The 19,054-nt window shown below is 56.9% G+C and overlaps 2 protein-coding genes across 2 annotated transcripts; one reads left to right on the top strand and one right to left on the bottom strand.

The window, feature by feature from the left end:
- Positions 1 to 874: 874 nt before the first annotated feature.
- On the bottom strand, positions 875 to 14,802 carry CNTNAP1 (contactin associated protein 1). Its single transcript, XM_052658224.1, has 25 exons — positions 14,753 to 14,802; positions 14,192 to 14,337; positions 13,227 to 13,328; positions 12,939 to 13,132; positions 12,339 to 12,486; positions 12,055 to 12,258; positions 11,196 to 11,380; positions 10,545 to 10,688; positions 9,729 to 9,990; positions 9,133 to 9,282; positions 8,695 to 8,866; positions 8,113 to 8,219; positions 7,864 to 7,983; positions 7,304 to 7,507; positions 6,975 to 7,131; positions 6,761 to 6,888; positions 6,295 to 6,480; positions 5,328 to 5,549; positions 4,834 to 5,073; positions 3,598 to 3,951; positions 3,198 to 3,325; positions 2,673 to 2,766; positions 2,241 to 2,486; positions 2,085 to 2,132; positions 875 to 1,179 (listed from the first exon to the last, which is right to left on the bottom strand). The coding sequence occupies exons 1-25, from the start codon at positions 14,800 to 14,802 to the stop codon at positions 875 to 877; spliced, it is 4,296 nt and encodes a 1,431-aa protein (XP_052514184.1).
- Positions 14,803 to 15,120: 318 nt separating this feature from the next.
- Positions 15,121 to 17,070, top strand: CCR10 (C-C motif chemokine receptor 10). The gene is made up of 2 exons (XM_052658827.1): positions 15,121 to 15,144; positions 16,000 to 17,070. The coding sequence occupies exons 1-2, from the start codon at positions 15,121 to 15,123 to the stop codon at positions 17,068 to 17,070; spliced, it is 1,095 nt and encodes a 364-aa protein (XP_052514787.1).
- Positions 17,071 to 19,054: the final 1,984 nt, after the last annotated feature.

Genomic DNA, 19,054 nt, shown 5'->3' with positions numbered 1-19,054 from the left:
TATATAAACTGATAATTTAAAAAAATTAGAGTGATATATATAGTTTCTCTAGAGAGAGACTTTGCAACAAAAAATATATATAAAGAATATGACCTCCTGGACAAATGAAGCAGCATCTCTGAGCGGAGGAAAGAGGGCTCCTCATGCACTGGAGAGGGGGGCCAAGCCTTTGGACAGGCACCAACGCTATTGCATATCTTGGAGGAGGGAGGAAGAGTAGAGGGCTGGCTAGTCAGTGTGTCTGCATTATTCTCTCTACATTGCAAGTGTTTTTATGGCTTTGGCTAAAGCGTGTAAAGCAGCGGAGGTACTAAGGTGCTAAAGTGAGGCCTCTCGGTCTCTAAAAAACAAAAGGGGGTGTGGAGGGGGCAGCAATGAAGCCCTCCCTAACCCCCAACTGAGGGGAAGCAGGTGGAAGATGTTCTGCAGGGGAGTGGGGAGGCTGAGGGGTATGATTGAGCAGCCTCCCCCCATGCCCTGTGCGCCCCTGCAATCCCACACATCTGTCCCTGCTGAGATTGAATATTTGAAGGGAGGCGGTTAATCTCCCCTGCACTGTGGTGTTAATCCCTGGCCGTAGCTGGGACGGGTGGCAGGAAAGGCCTGGGCCAACCCCACGAGGCTTCTTTGGGGCAGGCAAACAACCAGGAGCCTGGGGAAGTGGGGATGGGCAGGGCATTGGTTGTAGGCAGTGAGGCTCAGCCACTCCCTTTGGTCCCATCTGTAGCTCTGCCCACCAGACTTGGCAGGAGGGAAATCCTCTAGATGAGCAGAGCCAGCTAAGAGGAGCCACATGTCCCTGCAAGGATGGGGTGGAGGCGGGATTGGGGAATTTGGAGGAGACGGGCTTGGTCCTTGAAGCCCCTCTCCTGATTCATTCAGATCTGGACTCCTCCAGAATCTGGGGTAGGTTTTGGTCCCGGGGGCCAGGGGCTGGGGCCGGGGCTGGAGCTGGAGCTGGAGCTGGGGCTGGAACTTGGGTGGAAGCTGGTGTCGGGGTCGGGGCTGAGGCTGGGGCCGGGGCCGGGCCTGAAGTAGGCAGAGGAGGCTTGCTGCCAGCATGGTAATCATGTGTGACCTTGGGCTCGTTGGTGTGGTAGGAGCCCTTATAGCGATGATTCTGTAGATAGAAGAGCACCAACATTCCCACCAGTCCCAGCAGCAAGAAGGCCACCAAAACTGAAAGAGAAAAAAGGAGCAATTCAGGGCCGATCTTTGGGGTTTCACCTATACACAGACACACACGTATCCTTTTGGCCTAAAGCATATGTGTCCGACAGCATCAGCTGTACAACCACATCAAGCTATTCTTGATGTGTCTGGTTGGTCTAAAGTCCTGGCTTCTATTCTGTTTCTAATATTAGAATTTCTGTTTCTTATATGGTATATGTAATGTTTAATAAATTTCTCTTTCTAATAATAGAATTCTATCCTATTTCTAATACTCTCTTTCAAAATCCTTGGTACTTACGCCAATTTCTCATCTTTCTGGATGTTACTCTACCCGTTTCCTCATCCCTTAGCTTTAGCCCCAATTATTTTTTTTTATAATGGCTTTATTGAGATATAGTTAACATACCATAAAATGTATTCTTTTATAGTGCAGTAAAGCTCCCTTTAAGACACAGTTCCTGCCTAATTCTGGGACCTTTTAGATATTAAACCCCTGACTTTGGTGGGAATGTGTGGCCATGACCCAACAGAGGAGCATATGACTTAAGCTGCTCATCATGAAGTGAACATTATCTGATCCACAAAGTCATAAAGTCAGAGACGTGACCAGCAATGGACTACCATTACAGGGAAGTGATATATTGAGTTAGGCAGTGATAGGCACATCACTGTAAAAACTTTGGCTCAGTGTTAATATTTCATTTCTGTTAAAATCTATAGGATATGCCAATATTTAAAAATCTCCAAGCTGATTATCAACTACCTTCAGCATAGCCTGTGTCATGGTTCTTGGCACCACCATATACTGAGTGCCTTCACTACCCCTCAGGCCCGAGGATACGGGGACAGGGAGGGAAGGCTGATAGCCAGAGGGTAGAATGAGAGGTCAGGGTAGGGACGGTGCCACTCACAGCCCAAAAGTATAGCAACCCATCCGTCATCATGGTAGTACGGGAAGTCTGAAAAAAGAACGCACCGGTTAGGAGGAGCCTCCTGCAGATTAAGAGTTATTTCCTTTCCCCATTGTCCCTCTTTTCCCTTCCTCTTCTGTGTCCCTGGGGATGTACCTGGGGGAAGATACCAGGGGTCCAGCTCAGGGGGCACCTCTGAGACAAGACGTGGCATGGCTCCGCAGTTAGACTCAGACAGCTCTCCCTGGACACGAAGGGCCTCAGCCAGCTCCGCGGTCATGGGTCGAGGCGTTCGGAAGTGGGTCTTGAGAGGAGCCACGTTGTTGAATCGGACACCAGACAGGCAGCCCGAGAAACCCGGTGTGTTGTAGCGCTGGATCTCTGGGTCAATCACTCCAGTCTCTGAGGGAGAGGCAGCCCAGAAAGAAAGAGACTTGGACCCCCCAACAGCCCTGGTCCCTCTCACCACCCCTAGGTTCCCACTTCTCTAGCAGCACCTTCACTGCCACTCCCCATCCTTCACCCTCCTCTGGACTCCAGAGGAGTCCGCAGCGCCTGACCCCAAATGCCATCTCAACCCCCGCTTACCCATAACGCGCCCCAAATACAAGGCCTTGGGTGAGTCTAGCTGGCTGTCCACCAACAGTGAGAACTTCTGTTCCGTCAGGGAGAAGTAGTCCACCTGAATTGAGAGGGGAAAGGAGATGAGAGGGAGAACCAGCAGATCAGCAGCAGACATAGCCCAGACCAGGCTGGGACTCTCCTCTCCCGACTGGTGGTGGGTCCTAACTCAGTCCCACGTGGGCAAGTCCTGGGCCCAGACACAGGATTTGGTATTAAAAACCTCACAAACTGGTTTTGAGCCCTGTCTTTGCAGCTTAACGGTGGTTTGGAAAAACCGCTTTACTGTCAGAGCCCCTTTCGTGACTAGTCAAATGAAGATAAGAAGAGCTGCCTACCTGAACTGCCTCACAGGGCGATTGTGAGGTCCCATGATACTACATGTGAACATTCTCTGTACATTGGAATGTGCTCTACACATGCTAAACATCTGCCATTTCCCACTGCCACAGCCTTGATGATGAGGTTATGATCTGAACCCCCGGCACACACCTGGATGAAGAGGTTGCGGTAGACCCGGGTGATGTTGACACTGTGGGGCTGGCCGTCTGTCACAGGGCGGGTGGTGAGCTGGTACACATAGGGGCTGGTGCCCAGCTGGTAGCGCAGCTGCAAGGTCCCTGTGGGGTGGGAAGAAGGAAGAGGGGGGTCTCCCCTCAGCTCCCAGAGTCCCCATCTTTTTTTTCTTTTTGGCTTCGCCATGCTGCCTATGGGATCTTCGTTCCCTGACCAGGGATGGAACCTGTGGCCCCTGCATTTGGAAGCACCAGGGAAGTCCCCCGAAGCCGCCACCTTGGAAGAGCACTTGAGTCCTTGTACTGGTCAATAGTCATGAGAATGGAGGGCACCCACAGGACGCTGGAGTGGAGGGCGAGAGCTGCGGGGAGCTCACCGTCTTCCTTGATGAGCACGGCCATGTAGTCACGCACAAAGGAGCTGACGTAGAGGAGGACGGCGGGGGCAGACTGGGTGCTGAAGCTGAAGGACACCTCTTCTCCAGTGACGTTGTAGACAGGTCCGCGGTAGCCTGGCACCGGCCGGCCTGGCCGCGGGTAATCAGGCAGACGGTACCCAGGGCCATGGTAGCCGGGCACGTAGCCAGGAGTGTCATAGCCGGGGATGTAACCAGGCTCGTAGCCCGGCACTGGCCGGCTCAGCATGTGGGAGAACTCCTGGGCTGCGGAGCGCAGCGCCGACTGGAGGTTATAGCGCATCCAGGTGCCAGGCTCAAAGAAACCGCCAATGTCTGAGGCAGAAGTAGTGAAGTCAGGGCCCGTCCCCACCTCCAGACGCTATGTATGTCATCCACGCACACTGTCTGGCATGTGTCCCCTGTTTCTGCTACACCACAACCCAACTCCATTCACTTTTAGGTCCCCTGGAGGCCCTATGTCATGGAATGGAATCTTAAAATCACAAGAAATGGAAAAGATCATCTGATCCAACCCCTGCGCTTTACAGATGGGGAAAGCAAGGCTCTGAAATGGGCCGCGACTTGCCTGAGGATACATAGTAAGTGGAGGGTCAGAATTAGAATCAAGATACCACAAACCCACCTGCCACTACTCGCACTTCTAAACCAAGACCAAAGGGCTTCTGTGGGTCCCTTAGTCCCTGTGTCTTCCTACCTCACCAGTGACCTACCTGCTCATGCATCCTCCTAGACCAGCCTTGGGGAGGATGTGTTCTTGGTGTATGTGCAGAATCTTGCTATGGTGAATGTCAAGGCTCGCCTTAACCAAGAACCAGGCTGTAGACATGTTTTAGGCGTGCAGCGATTGTCAACTAGGAAATGGCATAGGAGGGCATTGTGCAGCCTGATGGGGATATGCTTGCAAGGGGGGCAACCTGGGTTCCCTTGGTGACAGTGAGAAGATGGGGAAGTTATTTGTTTTGTTGCTGTTGTTCTTGTCATGCCAGCTAGCTGTGCCATCCCTTCCTTGTCCCGCTTTATTCCTTTTGGAATCACCCAGCAGCTTCAGCTGCCTGAGAGCCCAGCTCAAAGCTCAAGAGCCCAGGATGACCACAGTCTTCCCCAATGCTGACACTGCGTCCTCCCTCCTTCCTTGACCTCCCTACATCCCATGATGCCCTCTGGCTCATTCCTCCCATAACCAGCAGCACTGACCATGGTTGCAGTATGGCCCATCGAAAGCCGTGAGGTCACAGTCACAGGTGTAGTAGCTGTAGCGCTCCACACAGCGGCCGCCATGGAAACAGGGGAACCGGGGGTGGGCGCAGTGGCCTGTGCAGTTGGGTGAGGTACCCTCAGAGGCATTGGCACGGCCCTCCAGGTTCAGAGTCACTCCATTCAGACGCATAGCCCTCAAGCAACCCACGAAAGGCCGCCTCTTAAGCTCTGCAGATCCTGGGGGGAAAGTGGGCAGGTGGAGAAATGGGTGTAGAGCAGAGACAGGGGAAAGTATTGGGGTTGCAAAGGCAGTGGAGGGCTAGAAGAATGGAAGAGATGCCAGGGACTGGAGAGGAAGGGTGGGCCTTGGCTCACTGTGAGGCTGAGGGGATTGCGACCTAAGAGATGGGGTTCCTGGAAACAAGGAGAGTGGCCTCAAGAGGGTAGGATGGTGACAGAGGCTTCAGACCTGCCTCCAGGTTGCTGCTCACCAACATACAGGGGCCGGTCGTACTCCAGCCAGATGTAGGTCTGCAGGGGCATCGGCCGTAGCACCCAGGGCCGGTGATCGACGCGGAGCCGGGCCTGCTTCACGTTGATTTCCGCCCGGACGAGGTGCCACTCGTCGTCGCTGAACTCGAAGTCGTCTGAGTGCACCGTCAGGTTCTCATCCCCATTCCCCACGTCAAAGGCGAAGACCACGTCCCGGGACGCTGGACAGTGTGGGGGGTGGGGGAGACAACTCAGCGCCCCCAGGGCCCTCAGGGGTCGACACAGCCCTTCTTCTCTGCTGTTCGGAGCTCCCTGACTGTCCCTTCAATCTGTCTACGTGTGAGCATGCTAAGTCGCTTCAGTCCTGTCCGACTTTGCGACCCCATGGACTGTAGCCCCCCAGGCTCCTCTGTCCATGGGATTCTTCAGGCAAGATTACTGGAGTGGGTTGCCATTTCCTTCTCCAGTAGATCTTCCTGACCCAGAGGATTGAACCCCAGTCTCTTATATCTCTTGCATTGGCAGGCGGATTCTTTACTAGCTTCCACCACCTGGGAAGCCCAATCTGTTTACAGCCTGGGACAAAACCCATAAAGTGCTTAAAACCTCATACCTCTGGTCTCCCACATTCCCAGATCCCTGGAGCCAGCTTCCCAGCCCCACCTCTCAGGTTAGAAGCATAGCTCATCAAATAGGAGCCCTGCACCTCGCACCCACGCCAGGCCAACCCACCGGAGTCCAGCTTCCTCACTCACAACTCAGGGGCCAAAGGTCCAGACAGGCCAAGTCGGTGCTCAGGGTCACAAAGCCAGCTATCGAGATGGTGCTGGGTCTAGAAGCCAGGCCCATCTAAAGCCCTTCCTATGCTGCCTTTCAAAAGGGCATCTGGCCTTGCCACTTACCCCAGCCTCCACCCACCCCACATCTCCCCAAGGATCTTCCTCCCCGCAGTGTCTGCCTGCTCACTGTTGAGTTCCACCCGCACGTAAGGCCGTCGCCACTGGCAGTAAGGGCCCCCCATATTCTCTAGGAAGACTCCCGAGGGAGCCGAAGTCCTGAAGTAGAAAGAGACGTCAAGGCTGTGGTTGGCCCGGATTGGGGGAAAGCGTAGTGCAGCCCCAGTGTGGAAGGAGATGGTGTTCCAGGAATTTCCTACAGAACCAAATGGAGGAAGGCCTTGTCAGCAGGACGGGAGGCAGGCCACAGGGCAAAGGGGGACAGCTGGGGGAACCCAGGGAGAGACTAAGGCATGTCATGAAAGAGAGGAAGGTGCAGGTACACAGGAACAGGTGTGGGCATGTCACAGCCAGAGCCAGGGTGTCTGGCAGGGTGTCCTGGAGACACCCTCCCCACCCACCCACCCCCCCACAGTGGGTCAGGGCTTTGGAACTAGAGAGCCTGCAAGGGCACACAAAAAGGCTCTGCCACTCACGGTCGCCGTAGCAGCGCAGAGGCCTCAGAAAGAACTGGGCCTCCGAACTGGATCGGTTTGTGTCCCCCACCACCACCTGAGTGACAGGCAGATGGTCCACAAAGGTCAGCAGGCCCTTGTCGGTTCTCCTGTGGGGATGGGGATGCGGTGGCTCAGCCCTTGTTGCTTGGCAGCCCCCAGCATCCTGAAAGCCCTGTCCCTCTGCCCCCCTTACCACTGGGGCTGGTCGGCGTCACAGTTACAGTGCAGGGCAGGGTCCACACAGCTCCGGTCCAGACCACAGGCACAGCGCTGGATCCCAGGCTGCGAGCCACCCCAGTAGAAGTGCTGCTCCTCGTTTCGGCCAATCCAAAAGCTGTACGGGTAGCCTCCTGGGGACGAGGGACAGGCAGCTTCCAGGCCCCACCCTCCATTAGCCTCAGGGCTCCTCCCTCACCCTTCCAACCAGCCCAGGCCACTTCCTGAGCCCTCTGGTCCTCTTCTCCCAGACCCCATGGGTCTCTCCTCCAGCTTTCACCCTGCCCTCCCCACCCCAGCCCTAACCTGCTGTGTTGAGCAGCCGGGAATTGTAGCAGGAGAACTCGATCCACTGCTCACAGTGCTGGGAAGCATTGGCCAGGGCACTGACCTCCTCCCAGGATGCATTCCAGTACTGGACAGCCCCGAGGAATGGCCGCTCCATGCTGGAACCCGTCACCCGAGTCGTCCACAGCCTGTCATGGCGCACAACTGTCCATGCCCGGTTCTCTGGGGGAGGGGACAAGGCAGAGCTGTGGCTGGAGAGGAGCATTCTCTACCTGCCTCCAGCACCACTGCTGCAATTCAGAGCCAATAAATGAGGCCAGAAGCTCCATTCCAGCCCAGCTCTACGTCTCCAACATCACAGACCGGCTCTGAGACAGGTGGAATGGACCAGAAAGCTGAGATCTAGCTGCAAGGCTAGATTACAAACTCCTGAATGTTCCCTTCCCGCTCTGTCCTCCGTTACCCCTCCACCATTTAATCTTACTGGCTCCGGTCCACCCTTCCATCCTTCCTGTTCCCCCCCACACTCCCACACTTCATCGTCCGCTGCCCATCACCCCTCAATCAGAGCCACTTACCTCGGATATCACAATACACCACAAATGGCTTCAGGGGGCCACTACCATCAGGATCAATGGTGAAGTTTCCGGAAGTTTTCCCACTGAGTCGATAAGCCTCACAGGATTCCTTATACAAAGCTGGTGGGTAGTGAGTTGGGGAAAAGGTAGTTAGGGGGTTAGGGGCTAGAAGGGCCAGCCCCACCATCTTTAGCTGCCTCACGATCCCCAGAAACTTCCTGACTCTCCCCCACACTCCAGCTGGCTTACGCTGGTGGCAGGTCTCCCCCTTGTATCCTGTCAGTTCACAGTAGCAGATGAAGTCATCCCAAGACTGGTAGCAGCGACCGTCATGCTCACACATGTTAGGGCTGCACCTACGGGAGGGGGTCAGCACGCAGGGAAGGAGCCTTATGGGGAGCTGCAGAGTAGGGTCTGACCCCTACAAGCTCCAGTCCCAGGTCCTGAGAGCACCAGAACCCACCTAACATACTCCACATAAGTAGCAAGGTAGAAGCCTGAATGTGGGGCATTAGGAAGGCCTCAGGGCTCAAGTACTACTGTTGCCTCTTCCCCAAAGGAATTAATAATGCCTTATATCCCATCCTCACCTCCCCCCAAAGAAAACCCTCTAGGACCAAAAACAGATGCTTCATTTCCATTCTGAGCATGTGCCACTTTAAGGGAAGAACTGGGAAGTGAGAGGTCAAGAAGCAATCCTCCCCAAGTGGGAGACTCGGGAGCTGGGACCAGAAGGGAGATCATTGAGAAATGCCATTCCCATCACTGGGAGACTGTGGAAGAGGGCTTTGGAGGGGGTCACCTCTTGGAGGGAGAGGGGCTTCTGGATACCTATCAGTGATGCCACATGTGTCAAAGAGGACCTCAGCATAGTATCCAAGCCGCCGGCCCTCCACCAGAGTCAGGTTGACCAGTTGACCATCCACCTTGAGCAGCTCCATGCAGCCATGGAACGCCGTCTGGTTGGAGTGGCAGCCCGATCGACTGGCTGGCTTGGGACAACCTGGAGCAACCACCCCTGTGAGGCCCTCCCCAGGGGAGACTCCAGCGACCCTCCCCCAGGGAGATGCCAAGGGAGAGCCAGACATGAAGAAAGGAAGCAAGGAAGGGGGCCAGTAGACAATGACAGTGATGTTCCAGTCCCCAAGGCCCCAGAGGGGCAAGAGAGATTTACTGCTACAAAACTCTCCATGTAGCCCTATCTGGGTGGACTTAGATGGGGCCTTCCCACCCAGAGACGGGGGTCTAGCCAGGTTGACCTCCACTTACCTCCAAAGAAGTATGAGGTTCCTGTACGGATCAGCAGTGGGTATGAGACCCTGACCTCTGCCCCCTCGACATCATCAATGCTGATGACTGCATGGTTTTCCTGGGCCACAAAATTCACCTCATGCCAAAAGCCATCATTCAGGCGGAACCCTGGACAGGACAGGAGGACAGTGTGGGTGGGGGAGGCACCATGCTCTGGAAGAGTGTCTTGAGTGGAGAAGCAGCAACCCTACTCTGTCCTAACAGCAGCCTCTGTGCTTCCCACTTTTACACTTATCACAGTGAGAGGTGACATCCCCGAATGTCTCTCTTCACTATGTGGAACCCCAGTGGCTGACACAGAGTCAAAAGTCATCAGTGAATGATACCTACAGGGCCCCTCCAAATGGAGTACCAGGATTCTCAGCCTTAGTCCCTCAGATCTGCCCCGCCCTCCAACTCCCAGCTGTCTAAATCCTGGGGCCTCCTGCAGGGCTCCCTCCCTTCCCTTCCTCAGCCCTCTGAGTGTGCAAAGGCCTCAGTCCAGGTCTACAGTCTCCTAGGTCTCTGCCTTGCTCTGGCCTCCCTTTGCCTCCCCTTCCTCTCCCTCTGCTCACCAGCAGCGAACTGAAGCTTCTTTCTGCCGGTCTGCACCACGGACACGTTGACCTGCCCTTCACTAAGCATCAGCTCCACGTGGCCCAACCCGTCCCCCAGGGAGGAGAAGAGCAGCAGCCCAGTGAGATCCCAGGTGCGGAAGCGAAAAGAGACCGCGAGGCGGCCGCGGCGGGGGAAGCCAGGCACTTGCACGAAGTTGTGAGGACCTCCGAAATTGATGGGATGAGGAACCGGGTCCAGGCAACGGAAGGCCACCTTACCCTGGGGACCCAAGTGAGGATGCATCAGCACCGAAGCTGATGCCACACCCCGGCCTCTGTGAGGAGCTAGGTTCCCTGGGTGTACCTCCCCAGCCTCACCCCGCCCAGAAACACGTCCAGGTGTGGAGAGGTCTCCAGCCACCAAGTCAGCCCTCAGGACCTACATCATCTCCTGATCATCTCAGGAGCGCCTGATTAGCTCCTGAGTTGGAGTAGGGGGGACCACATAATACCTAAACAGCCCTCAAGTCCCTCCTCAGACTCTGCGCTTTGTGACCCCTGGCCGAGCCACTCCGGGCCGCCACACCGTATTCTCTTCATTTATAACTGAGGAGATGGTGAGACCAGACCGCAGCTTTTAACTAGGCGGGAGCGGGGTTGGGAGCTGGCCTTTTTCACCTCCTGTGTCAGTGATGCCCCGCCCCCAACGTGAGCAGCTGGCCAGGGAGAGGGCTCCTCGGCTTTTAGATGATTCTCAAGATCTCTCCCCGCTCCACCCACTTGTTCCCGGTGGCTTTTGATGCCCCGTCCTCCCAGATCCCCCTGCCCACTGGCCTCGAAGGTGATCCGGGAATGGCGCCGCACGGCCAAGTCTGCGATGTTGACTCGGTTGAAGATGACGTTTTCAATGCAGCCGCGGAAATTATGCCGATAGGCAAGGTTCTTCTGCGCGGCGCCCACCAGTCCCCCGATGAACATCTGCGGGCGGGGTGAGGAGTAAGCTTCCCTATAGTGGCAGCGTGCGCGCCTTTCTCGCGCTCCCGCCCGTCCACTTTCCCACGCTCAGGCTGAGGTCTGAGACACACGTTGCCCCAGTATCGGTATTGAAGCTGGAAGCTCGCTGGGCCTCCTGAGGCTTGGGTTTTAGCCCTGACCCCACCACAAATTGGCTGCATGCCCTTGGGTAAGTCGATGAACCTCTCTGGGGTTCTTTATCTGCATATCAGGGCCAGGAGAGGGCAATTTTCTCATCTTGCCTGATCCCCCAAATCCAGATTTCTAGACTCCATCTCAGCAGCTCTGGGGTGGAGCCCGGAAATCGGCATGCTAACACCAGCAACAACAACAAAACCCAAGCTTTTCTGGGAGTTTGCCAACTCTTTAGCATACTCAGAAAGCAGAGTCTTACCTCTGAAAGAAGTGCCGCCCCCCACCGGCCCACCCAGCATCTCACTTAACCAAGTGGCTCCTCCCCTCTTTGCTCACCTCGTTGTCCAGGTTCAGTCTCTCGAAGTCGCCATTGAGCACGAAGCGCTGCACGTAGCCGTCTAGGGTGAGATTTGCCTCACGGCCAAATCGGTCGACACGCACGTAATGCCAGTGCTGGTCATTGAGGACGCCGCCAGCGCTCACGGTCGTGTGACCCGGCCTTGGCTGGATGGGGCTGCTGCCTGAGGGTGGGGTAGGGCTGGGTCAAACTGGGAACCTGGACCCTATCGCCCAGCAACACCCCCAGGCGGAGCAACAGCCTGCAACACAGAGGAGGAACTGCTCAAGGCCCAGGACGGCCAGGGAGGGTGGGCACATAGAGACTGGACCACCCTCAGCCTGCGATGGATCGGTGGCCCTTGGCAAGTACGGACTTGGTCATTTAACCCCTCTGACAGAGTCGGACACGACTGAAGCGACTTAGCAGCAGCAGCAGCAGAGCCTCTGTCTTCCTATCACTAAAACGGGGTACGATAGCTGGTTCTACCTTATCATGGGCATATTGTGGAAAGCGAATGAGATACAAAATAACGCTTCAGGTGTGTGTGTGTGTGTGTGTGTGTGTGTGTGTGCGCGCGCACCTGTATACCTATACACAATGTTTTTATAATGAGGAAACAGACTGGGGAAGTGCTTGTCCAAGGTCACACAGCTGCTAGGTGCTAGGTGCTGGAATCCGCTTGTCCTAATTCCCAGTCCAGAGTTTCGCAAGCACCAAATTTTACACGAAGAAGGCAGATGGGTCCAAACAGTTAAGGAAGGGGAAGATAAGGAATGGGGCGCGGCTTCGCGGAGGAGGTGCGACAAGGGACGTGGGAGGAGAGCCTGGGGCTCCGCGCCGCGGCCGCGAGCTCACCCAGGCTCATGTGCAGCAGCAAGTGCGCCCCCTGCAGCTCGAGTGTCACGTAGTCGCCCTGGGCGCCCTCGGCGTGCAACAGGAGCCCGTCCTTTTCTTCGGTTTTGAAGCTGAAGGCGAACACGTCCCACAGACTCCGGCTGACCCCTCTCGGGAAGCGGTACGAGATGGCATCATCGCCATCGAAATACAGCACGTCGGACTCTGCGGGAAGGACCGTAGGTGGAGCGGGGGCCAGGGGATTCTGTCTCCCGCCCCGCCCCACCAAGACCCCGCACCCTTACTGTAAGGGCAGCCGTAGAGGCCAAGCCTCAGGCCGATCTTGCCGCGCGGGTTCCAAGCCAAAGGCACGATGCGGATGTAGCGCGCGGTGAAGTGATAGTGCAGGTCGTGGCGAACTACCGCCGACTCGTTCATGTTACCGAAGAAGGTCTAAGGGCGAGGGGAGAGGGGTGACCACGTCCCCACCCTCTGCTTGCTTTTCCATAGCCTCCCAGCCCGCAGCTGTCGCATCCAGCTAACCTCGACCTTTGGAAGGCAGACACTCCTTATCTCCTCCGCCTTCCTGACTTTACAGTTTCCCTAGCCTAGAGCGTCTTCTCCACCATCCCAGTATTTCCTCAGAGGTCAACTCAGATGTCGCCTCCTCCAAGAAGCTCTCCCAGATTTTACCTTGAAGTATGTTAAACCCTGTCAATTGGGCGTATCCTGAACACACGGCAAGCAGACGGTCCTTCTGGACTGAGTCCCTGGAGCGAAAGTCACTGCTCCTCATCTGTGCCCTCACCACCACCTCCTCCCCCTCCCCCCAAATGTGCCCAGCCCAGCCCAGGTCACGGAGTTGAAAAGGTTCCCCAAGTGTGTGTGCAGGGAGCCTGGAGTACCGCGTTGTGCCCTTGCTGATAGAACGGTGTCCAGCTGTCCACTCGGTCGCCGTAGAGCAGCATGTAACGTGTGACCCAGTCCCACGAGTTAAAGGAGCCCTGCGTGGCCACAGCCCGAATCCGGTGCTTCTTCATTAGGTCGATCTGGAGCCAGGGATTTGGGTCCCCAACCCGGGGAGACCATCCGCTTATTCCTACAGAAGGGACAAGGGCTTTCACCACTGGCTCCCCCTTTACCTCTAGCCCTTCAGAGTCCCTCACCCCACCATGGGGCACCACCGTGCTCACCGTGCAGCCGGGCAAAGCGGGGCGCAGTGAAGAGCCCATAGTAGGAGGAGGCGCCCAGGGAGCGTGCATACAGGGGCCCGACCAGCTCCTCATCGCAGCCATCTGGGTTGCAGGAACAGACATGTTTATCAGGGCGGCCCCTCCCAGTCTTTCCAAAGGCCCAGAACGCTGAGCAACTGGCGCTCGATCTTCACTCCCCCCAGTGCAGACCCAGCCCTAACTTAAACCACCTGCTCAACTTGGCCTGCAGCTACAGCTGCACACTGAGGGGAAGCTGGCTTCTCCTCCCGGGGAAACCCCTAGGTCAGACCTTCCCAAGGACCAGTTGGAGTTCAGTACTCCCCAGAACACAATCCCATACCTCAGCATCTTTCAGAACCTGAGTCACCCCAAGACATCAATCCATCCCCAGACTTAGCCTCAGTCCCATTCAGCAGCACCCGCAAACGTGCACGGAGCCCAAATGCAGGCCTAGCCCCAACCCCAGTCAGTCCTAGCGCCACCAGTTCCATGTCCAAACTTAGCATCGTATAGGCTCACCAAATACTGCCTGGATCCCAACCCCCATATCCAGCCCCAGCCTTAGCCGCAAACCCCAAACGCTGGTCCCTGGGCCAGCTCCAAGCCCAGCCCCAGTCCCCTTAACCCTAGCCCGAGTCACCGGTACCACTCTTATTCCCAACCCTCAAACCCGGCACTCGCTCCCGCTTGGATCCCAGCCCCAAGTCCCCGCCCGGGCCGACTCTATCTTCAGCTCGGAGCCCAGCCCCAGCCCCGGGCGCGCGCGCCAGCCTCGGAGCTGCATTGCGGAGCGCGGGGGAGAGGCTGCAAAGGATGAAAGCGCGCGAGTGCGCGCCGGCCGAGAAGCGACCCGCGACCACCCAGCCGCAATGCGGTGCGGGACCCGCCCTGCAGACCTCGGACTCCCGGGCCTAACCCCGCCTGCCTGCGAGCCCTGCACTCACAGTAGCCCCAGCCCCGGGCTCCTGAGACCGCGGCGAGTAGGATGCAGAAAAGCCGGAGATGCATCATGCAGGGCTGACGGGTCTCGGCGGCTGTCTTCCAGTGCCCGGCTCCGGCTAGGGCTCCAGTTTCAGCTTGGGCTATCCTCCTGGGTTTTTGCAACGAATGGCTGTCTCTCCCCCTTACCCACCCCTCTCTCTTCCCGCTCTCCCCCAGCCCTTCTTTCTTGTCTCCTTAGGTGCCGTTCCTGCTTCTCTGCTGTTCTCTCCTCTCCTTCCACCCTCTCTCACCTCCCCCCTTCCCCAGCCTCGCTCTCCTGGCACGCGCCGCTTTCCCAGACCCCGCGCAAGCGCGCGCCTCAGCCCCGCTGCGAAAGGGCGGGGGTAGAGAGCCTCCCGCCACCGGGAAATACCCTGAATAACCCGAGGCTGACAGGGATTGTGGCCGCAGAGATGGGGGAAGGGAGACAGGGGCCGGCTGGGGGATCCTGGAAAATCCAAGAAGAGAGATGGAAAGGGAGGGTGCTTGGAGATAGGGAGAAGTGTAAGTAAAAAGAATCTAACATTTTCAGACAGCAAATTCTGCTCCAGGCACGCGTGCTAGGCACTTTCATTACCCTGTGAATTCTGCATTTTTACCTCACTCCATTTTGCAGATGAAAAACCTGAGGCTCAGAGAGGTAAAAAAAAAAAAAAATTGTTCAGATCCCACAGGTAGCTACCAAGTGATAATATTCCAAAACACATTCTTTTTCTACTGGCAAGGTAAATTATTTTTTTAGGAGGTAGAATAGGAAAGTTAGGTAAAGAGGGCCCACAGACCCTCATCCCCACCTCCGTCTCAGCCCTTCTCCCCGCCCCTTCCTTCCTGTCCCATTAGTTTATAACTTCTCTCCCCGGTGGCTTTACCTCAGAAACTTGAGTAGCCAGAGATGGGGACTGAGCCCGCAGAACAGGTGGGAGTGGGGGCAGGGGGGAGGAAAGGGTTACAGGGAGGGAGGGTAAATGTGAACAGATGGGATTCCCCACCTGGCACCAGGCCTCTGCCTTCCTATGACCTACCTAGGATGCCTGGAACCCTCTGGAACCAGGGGTCCTCCAGATAGAAGGGGCTAGTAATGAGAGGCTGGGGTTGGGGGACACGACTGGGGATGAGAGGAAGGGTGAGCTGAATATTGAGGTCTAAGGTCCTAACTGAGCCCAGAAAACCTGAACTCCAACCCTTACATCATAAGTAGTTCAGTGAACCTTGTACTGGAAGCTTAGGGGTGGGGGTGAGGAGGAGAGAAGGGAAAGGAGAGATAGAAAGTGATTCTCCAGACCAAGCAAGAATTCCAGGGACCAAGTCTGAGGCAAAGTCTGAATATGGGTGTTCTTCCAGAAGATGGCGCTGCAAAAGAACGGAAGCTCTTAAGATTTATTAATAATACAGACGCTGGGCCCTTCAGAGAGCACAGATGCTTCACATTCATTATCTTCCTTATTTCAAACAATCCTTGTTTCAAACCACCCCTGGGGATTTCTGATCTCCACATTACCTATTAGACAGGTGGAGAGCCAGAAAAGCAAATGATTTGCTCAAGGTCACCCAGGAAGCTGGATGTAGGGACAGGAGGGGTGTGCCGGAAGTCAAGGCCTGTCGAGGATATGCTAGCAAGAGTTTAGAAAAGAGTTTATGTCTTCTCCCTGTGTACTGCACCATTGTACCTGGTCACACACAGGCTCCTAGCTTGGAATGCTTGTGTGGGAGGGGGCGCCCTGTGGCTGAGGCTTGTCTCATAAGGTCTCTCTTCTCGTTATGGCTTCCTCAGGTCTCCTGGGGACCCTACTCTGGGGAGGATGAGGAGGCATATTCGGTTGAGCCCTTGCCAGAGCTCTGCTACAAGGCAGACGTCCAGGCCTTTAGTCGCGCCTTCCAACCCAGTGTCTCCCTGACGGTGGCTGCACTGGGTCTGGCCGGCAATGGCCTGGTCCTGGCCACCCATCTGGCGGCCCGACGTGCTGCCCGCTCACCCACCTCTGCCCACCTGCTCCAACTGGCCCTGGCCGACCTTCTGCTGGCCCTGACCCTGCCCTTTGCCGCAGCCGGGGCTCTGCAAGGCTGGAGTCTGGGAAGTGCCACCTGCCGTGCCATCTCTGGCCTCTACTCGGCCTCCTTCCACGCCGGCTTCCTCTTTCTGGCCTGTATCAGCGCCGACCGCTACGTGGCCATCGCGCGGGCCCTCCCAGCTGGACCGCGGCCCTCGGCGCGGGGCCGTGCACACTTGGTCTCAGTCATCGTGTGGCTGTTGTCGCTGCTCCTGGCGTTGCCCGCTCTCCTTTTCAGCCAGGATGGGCACCGGGAAGGCCAGCGGCGCTGTCGTCTCATCTTCCCCGAGGGCCTCACGCAGACGGTGAAAGGGGCGAGCGCCGTGGCGCAGGTGGTCCTGGGCTTCGCGCTGCCGCTGGGCGTCATGGCGGCCTGCTATGCGCTGCTGGGCCGCACGCTGCTGGCCACCAGGGGGCCCGAGCGCCGGCGCGCGCTGCGCGTCGTGGTGGCCCTGGTGGCGGCGTTCGTGGTGCTGCAGCTGCCCTACAGTCTCGCCCTGCTATTGGATACTGCCGACCTCCTGGCGGCCCGCGAGCGGAGCTGCCCCGCCAGCAAGCGCAAGGATCTGGCACTGCTGGTGACCGGGGGTTTGGCCCTAGCCCGCTGCGGCCTCAACCCGGTGCTCTACGCCTTTTTGGGCCTGCGCTTCCGCCAGGACCTGCGGAGGCTCCTAAGGGGTGGGGGCTGCAGTCCAGGGCCTCACCCCGGCGGCGGCCGCTGCCCCCGCCGGCCCCGCCTTTCTTCCTGCTCGGCTCCCACTGAGACCAACAGTGTCTCCTCCTGGGACCACTAGGGCTGCGAATCAAGAGGATGGGGCGGGCTGAGGAAATGTTTCCAGGGAGAGTAGTGGGAAGGGGGAGTCGGTGGGGGGCACTGAGAAAGAGATAGGGACCTAAGGAATTGCTTCTGTACTTTGGCACATTAAATAGACAACATGGAAATGAGATGCAACTCAACAACTGTTACTATTTTTGAGTCACCGGCTTGGAAATGATTTGTAGCAGGGCAGAAATGGTGGTTCCCCCCGCCCCGCCTTCCCACTCTCCCGCTCTTGGCTCTGAGAGGAAGGCGCTGAGAGCCTGGGTGGGGGTGGGGGTCTCCTGAGCCTGCTAAAGCTCTAGACACTGACACCCACTCTCACCGGGCCTCTGCCAGCAGAGGTAAGGTGGGAAAGTTGCCAGGCGAGGAGGGGTGGGGGTTCCTCCTGATACAGTGTAAGGAAGAGCTTTCTAACAACTAGAGTGCTATCCAGTAATGGCTGCCTTAGCAAGTACCGAGTTTCTGGCCTCTGGAATGCTCAGGCTGAGGCTGTCCGGGACTGTGTGTGCCTATGCCTGGTGTGGGGGTAGGAACGGGGCCAGGAGATTCCCGTTTTGGGTGTGCTTTTGGATTCAGTTACCACTCTAGAGTCCTTTCTAAGGTTCTCTTTTGGGGACAAAAAAGTAATCTAAAAAGTTGAGTTGGAGTTTTTCACCTTGGAGAAAATCCAAGGAGAGAATTCCAATTTGCAGATTTACAAAGAGTGGTTACCACGGGTGAGGTGGGGGTGGGGGTGAAGCCTTTCTCCGTCTTCCTTTGGGACAGGGTCAGAGGGAATGCACTGAGTCTGCTGGAAAGACAACGGAAAGAACTTCCCTGCAGGCAAGGGCCTGGGATCCAGACAGGGAAAAGAGTATATGGTTTCCATCCCGAAGAAGTCTCAGGGCAGGCCTCTCTCATCTGGGGCGAGGACAAGGCTGGGATGGCCTCTAGAGACATTGATTCCCAGTCTTTGTTTTACATAGTCAAGACACGCAGAATGGTGTCCACGTGCCACAACTCTCGCAGTTTAACATCCGGTCAGCAAAGCTGCCCTAACTACTGCAGCCAGGGGTCTGGGGACCCAGGGCAAGAAGGGCGGAGAGTGGCGGGGCTGTCTCCAGGGAGGCGCTGGCCTGTCGTCCCTGCCCTGTCCCGCCCCGCCCAGCTCGGGCTAGTTTTCCTTCTCGGAGCCTCCGGGGACTGAGACTAAGAAGCACGGCCTCTCGGTACCAGGCTCCAGGGAAGGCCCGGAGATGGCGCCGATCCTCAAAGGGTCCAAGCCACTGGGGGTCAACCTGGAACCCTCCACCAGAGCTCGCGGGAATCGCCGCTGAGTCAGCAACGCACGCGCGCGCCCGCGGTCACTCTGGCCCCGCCCCTCTGGCCCCGCCCCGTCCGCCTCGAGCCTCGGTTAACCCCTTCCTACCCAGAACCGCAGGATCGTCACCTGAGGAGCCTCCACTCCATTCGAAGACCACGGGATGCCCTAGAATCGCGTCACTCTACTCTTTCAACTGGAGTTCAGTGAGTTGTGCGCTCTAAATTAGATTTTATTTCGGGCCCTGGACTGTACTTTCCCGGAGTCTCTGCCTCAGCTTCTACACCTCAAAGAGGTGACTCAGATCGAGGGATTGGACTCCATCCATGGGCGGAGGGCTACGCCTCTAGGGCTGTGCGTGGCGCAGGTAGCTAAGGCTCTTTCCTTTCTTAGGAGCCCTGTGACGAGACAGCAGTCGGAGGGCAGCACTCGGAGCTTTCCTCTATGCCCTATGGGCACTTTGTTCTCCAAAGCTCTTGCCCAAGAGGGCTTTTAATTTGTTGGTTGGTAAGCCAAGAGTTAAAACAAGAGCATGAAGGCGGGCTTCCGTGACGTCACTAGCAGTCCGCGTCTGACCTCAGAGGCGGGGGCGTGGCTAACATCACACTGCCCCCTCCCTCCCTATTCCCCGGCCCCTCCCCGCTGTCACCAAGCCAGG

The sequence above is a fragment of the Budorcas taxicolor genome, chromosome 19 (assembly GCF_023091745.1).
Source record: "Budorcas taxicolor isolate Tak-1 chromosome 19, Takin1.1, whole genome shotgun sequence".
NCBI lineage: Eukaryota > Metazoa > Chordata > Mammalia > Artiodactyla > Bovidae > Budorcas > Budorcas taxicolor.
The sequence above is the reverse complement of the archived record's forward strand: the minus strand, read 5'-3'. Positions and strand labels throughout refer to the sequence as shown.

What these genes read in the sequence shown, in the direction of transcription:
- CCR10 (XM_052658827.1), top strand. Translation starts at nt 15,121, where the DNA reads ATGGGGACTGAGCCCGCAGAACAG. An exon ending in GGACTGAGCCCGCAGAACAG is followed by an intron (nt 15,145 to 15,999) that starts GTGGGAGTGGGG and finishes TGGCTTCCTCAG; the next exon opens with GTCTCCTGGGGACCCTACTC.
- CNTNAP1 (XM_052658224.1), bottom strand. Translation starts at nt 14,802, where the DNA reads ATGAAAGTGCCTAGCACGCGTGCCTGGAGCAGAATTTGCTGTCTGAAA. An exon ending in GACGCCGACCAGCCCCAGTG is followed by an intron (nt 6,889 to 6,974) that starts GTAAGGGGGGCA and finishes CCATCCCCACAG; the next exon opens with GAGAACCGACAAGGGCCTGC. An exon ending in GGTTGCTATACTTTTGGGCT is followed by an intron (nt 1,180 to 2,084) that starts GTGAGTGGCACC and finishes TTTCTCTTTCAG; the next exon opens with TTTTGGTGGCCTTCTTGCTG.